Source organism: Fonticula alba (assembly GCF_000388065.1).
Source record: "Fonticula alba strain ATCC 38817 unplaced genomic scaffold supercont2.1, whole genome shotgun sequence".
NCBI lineage: Eukaryota > Rotosphaerida > Fonticulaceae > Fonticula > Fonticula alba.
Genome location: NW_009242971.1, coordinates 4,394,734 through 4,398,519, shown reverse-complemented (window position 1 = coordinate 4,398,519; position 3,786 = coordinate 4,394,734). Strand labels below are relative to the sequence as shown.

General features: G+C 66.2%; 2 protein-coding genes across 2 annotated transcripts in view; one reads left to right on the top strand and one right to left on the bottom strand.

The window, feature by feature from the left end:
• Window positions 1–86: 86 nt before the first annotated feature.
• H696_00938 (hypothetical protein) lies at window positions 87–3,247 on the top strand (the record flags this gene model as incomplete). Its single annotated transcript, XM_009494826.1, has 4 exons — window positions 87–1,494; window positions 1,631–2,555; window positions 2,728–2,832; window positions 2,922–3,247. 4 exons carry the CDS (start codon window positions 87–89, stop codon window positions 3,052–3,054), a joined length of 2,571 nt encoding a protein of 856 aa, XP_009493101.1. The 3' UTR covers window positions 3,055–3,247.
• The window catches only part of H696_00937 (pyruvate dehydrogenase E1 component subunit beta, mitochondrial), a 5,166-nt gene continuing 4,621 nt past the window's right edge, over window positions 3,242–3,786 (bottom strand). Inside the window, exon 4 of the mRNA XM_009494825.1 lies at window positions 3,242–3,749. Within this exon, the coding sequence (XP_009493100.1) occupies window positions 3,605–3,749 (145 nt within the window). The 3' untranslated portion in view covers window positions 3,242–3,604. The remainder of the gene's footprint in view (window positions 3,750–3,786) is intronic.

Below are 3,786 nucleotides of genomic sequence, written 5' to 3'. Positions count from 1 at the left end.
CCTCCCCCTCTCGACCCCCCCCCCTCGCTCCCTCGTTACATTCCCCCTGTTTCTACGCTGGCGCCTCCCGTCCTCCCTTTGCCCGGATGAGCCGCGGGCCACCGGTGACGGACCCTGCTCCTGCCGGGGACGATGGCTTTCCTGAACCCCTCTCTCCGTCGGTTTTTCGACCACCGCCGGCGACTCCGGTGGCCGCCTCTGCCGGCCTGCTGAATGGAGCCACGCCGCGTGGGATCTTTCTCCAGCTCCAAGGTGAGGATGACATGCCGGACATTTCATTCCTTGCCTCGGCGCCAGGAACCCCTGCAACTGTGGCCCCAACTGCCCCGGCCGCTCCGGCCGCCCCGGCCGCCCCGGTCCCGCTCATCAGCCCCCCTGTCATCTCGGCCCCGAGTGCCGCAGCTCGTCCTGCGCCATTGGCCCGACCGCTGATCTACCGGTCGCTGAATGTGGCGGCTGCCGTGGCAGCCGCCGCCCTGGCCCAACCGCCCCCCCCTCCCCCCCCCGGCACCCTGCCAACCGCACTGCCGCCACCACCACCGCCACCACCACCACCAGCTGCCCTTGCTGATGTCCCACTTTCTCGGGCCACTCCTACGGCTCCCCCTTCTACATCGCCGAGGCCGGCCCCCCGTTTGGCAGTTGACACCCCGCCCAAGCAGTCCACCAGCCCGGCGCGCCGCGCGGCGTCGGTCTTCTCGGCAGCAGCCTTCCAGCGTCTGGACCACCTGTTCCCTCGGACTGCCGCCCATCCTGATGCCGACTTGAGCGTCTCCACGCTGACCGACACCGAGCTCGATGTCTCGGCCTTTGTGTGGGAGGAGATTTCCAGCTTCTCCCTCGATCCTCGGCCGCCAGCCCGGCTGCCACTTCCCGCCGCCGCCTCCGGCTCACCACCGGTCACGCCAAAGCGCCAGTTGGCCGGCCCAGCCGACGCACCTCAGAGCAAGCGCCCGCGCCCGGCCACCGGCACCGCCGGTCCCCCCCTAACCCCGCCCTCCTCTCTGGAAGCAGGCATCCCCCCGCCGATCACCCCGACGACGGGCATTGTCTCGGCTCCGACCACGCCGATCCCAGGGCTTGACCAGCCGGGCGGCGTGAATGCCGCGGTTGCTGCCGCCATCGCCGCCGGCCGAGCGGCCTCAGCTGCCATCTCAATCGTCCGTCTGCCCGGCCAGCAAACCCCCTCATCGGCCGGGCGGCGACTGCTTCGCGGCCTGGATGACAGCTGGTGGGCCACTCACGATACCAGTGACCTGCCGATGCTCGGTACCGAGGACATTCCCTCCTTCGTGGCGACGGCCACCCCGGAGACACTTGGCCCCGGCCGACGCCCGGCACAGCCCGGGGTTCAGGATGGCCCCGCCCCGCCAGGGCTCGATCTATCGCTCTTCGGGCCGCTGGCGCCGGGGCTCGGCCTGGGCCTCGGCGATCGGGCCGGCATGAGCCCGGCCTCCCTCCGGCGCATGGACCTGCTCTTTCCGCCCGATGCAGGTCTGGTCTCCGAGCCGCCATCCCTTTCGCTGTCCGTGTCATTTGATCCGGCGCCGAGATCGGAAGAGCGTCGTGTAGGCCGGCATGAGCCCGGCCTCCCTCCGGCGCATGGACCTGCTCTTTCCGCCCGATGCAGGTCTGGTCTCCGAGCCGCCATCCCTTTCGCTGTCCGTGTCATTTGATCCGGCGCCGACCAGTGTCCAGCATTCCGACCCACCTGCCTCCCCTCCGGCGGATGCATCGCTCTTTGAGGAGATCCCCCCTCTGGAAAGCAGCACCTACAGTGATCCCAGTGAGGCTAGCAGCATGGGGCCCTTGGCTTCGACCGATGGTCTCTCACTCATGGACCCGGCCCCCCAGTCATTCGGTGAGACTCCCCCCTTCGATGATGGTGCCCCGGCTCCCTTTGGTAGCTTTGATGAAGGGGTCAGCTTTGCCGAGCGGAAAGCCATCCCCAGCCCTGGCTGGGCCACCATCCAGCCTCCAGCCACCTTCTTCCCCATGCCCCTGGCTCCGGGGTTAGAGGCCGGCTCGCTTGGCCGGCTTGTCCAATCGCTGGTCAGTGGCCCCAGGCGGCCGGGCGGTGTCGTCAACCTGAATGGCGCTGCCACACACCCGGACGATATGGCCATTGGTGGGAGCAGTGTGCGGCAGCCACCGCCACCGCCGCCGGCTCTGGCCGTGCGTCTGGCCGCGCCTTTCGCCCTTGCCCGGGCCATTCGCACCAATGGCAGCGTTGTTGATGGCTTCTCCACACAGGAGACACCTTCGTCCGCTGCCCCGAGAGCCTCGTCACTCAATGCATTGCGCTTCCCGCTTGGTGTGCCGGGAACATTGGCGACCGGTGGCCGAGGGCGGCACTCATCATCGCAGACCGGCCCCTCTCGGTCGGCGTCGGCGCTACCCCCGGCGCCGCCCCCACCGCCGTCAGGACCGCCAGACTCCGAAGTGCCCGCCCTCCCCGGGCCGAATCCCGTTCCACCATCGTTGGCGCAGGCACTCTTCGGCGAGGTGACATCCATGCGCTTGACTTTGGAGGCGCGCCAACTGTTGATGGGCGCGTGCGTGTGGATCATGGCCTGCCTCTCTCTCTCTCTCTCTCTCTCTCCCTCCCTCTCTCTCTCCTTCTCTCCCCCTTTCTCTGTTTCACCTATTCCAATGTGGGTGTGCGCATGCCTCTCCTCCGTTTGCGGGAAGTTTTCTGACTTCCTCCCCCCTCCCCCTGGGCCTTAGTTCGCGGCAATTTTTCGACCAAGTCGCCGGCGACCTGGCCGGCTATGCACGGCACGCGAAACGCAAGACCATCGAGCCGGCAGACGTGTCGCTCCTATTCTCCCGGTACGTCATGCCCCCCTCCCTCCTGGGCCCCTACACAGTCACCTTGTCCACCACGATGTCCATCTTTCTAACCAGCAGGGGCGACCCAGCCAACGAATGCCCGAATCGGCGCTGCCGCTGGATCAGCTCATCCGGGAGCACCTGACGCATGATGATCGTGCTCTACTGATGCAGATCGCCCGTGGGGGGAATATCCTCCAGCCGCCGGGGCCCTCATTGTGAGGACACCCTGGTCCCTCTCTCCCAGGCCCCAGGAGGAGGGACGAGGAGGGGAGGAAAGAAGGCAAGAAAAAAAAAAAGAAGAAAAGAAGAAGGGGCCCATGCGTTTCCAACTTCTCTCCTGGACCATCCTCCTCGCTTCTGTGGCATATGGTGGCAGATGCCCGCGCATCGGCAATACAAGGGTGGGTGTCTCTCTTGGGAAGTGTTTTTATTTTGAAGGACATGCGCGTGGAAGAGGCATATGGGGGGAGCGAGCGGGAGGGGACGCGCCTGCGGTTCCACAGTTGGCCGTCGGACGGAGAGGGGAGATATGGTCCTGGACGGTTTGTGAAACGAGGCCAGGCCAAGGACAGGAAGGGGCAAAGCCTGAAGGGCAAACAGAGGCCCTCCCTTTGCCTCTTTCGGATTGGGGCCTGGGAGGGGGAGCATGAACGGGCCATCATCCCCCCTGCCGCTCCCTCAGCCCACCGGAAGATAGCATGCGTACGTGCACGGGCGCGCATGATGCGCGCGCGCGCACATGTATACATGCATACATTTGTGCAGGCACTTAGGCCTGCTTGTTCATGGTCTTGAGGGCAACCTTGACAATCAGGTTGGAGTCGGGGTTGGTGAGGTTCTCCAGAGGGACGGCATAGGGCATGGGAACGTCGGCCTGGGTGACGCGCTCAATCGGGGCATCAAGGTAGTCGAAGCTGAGGAGGAGGAGGAGGAGGGAGGGAGGGGAGGGAG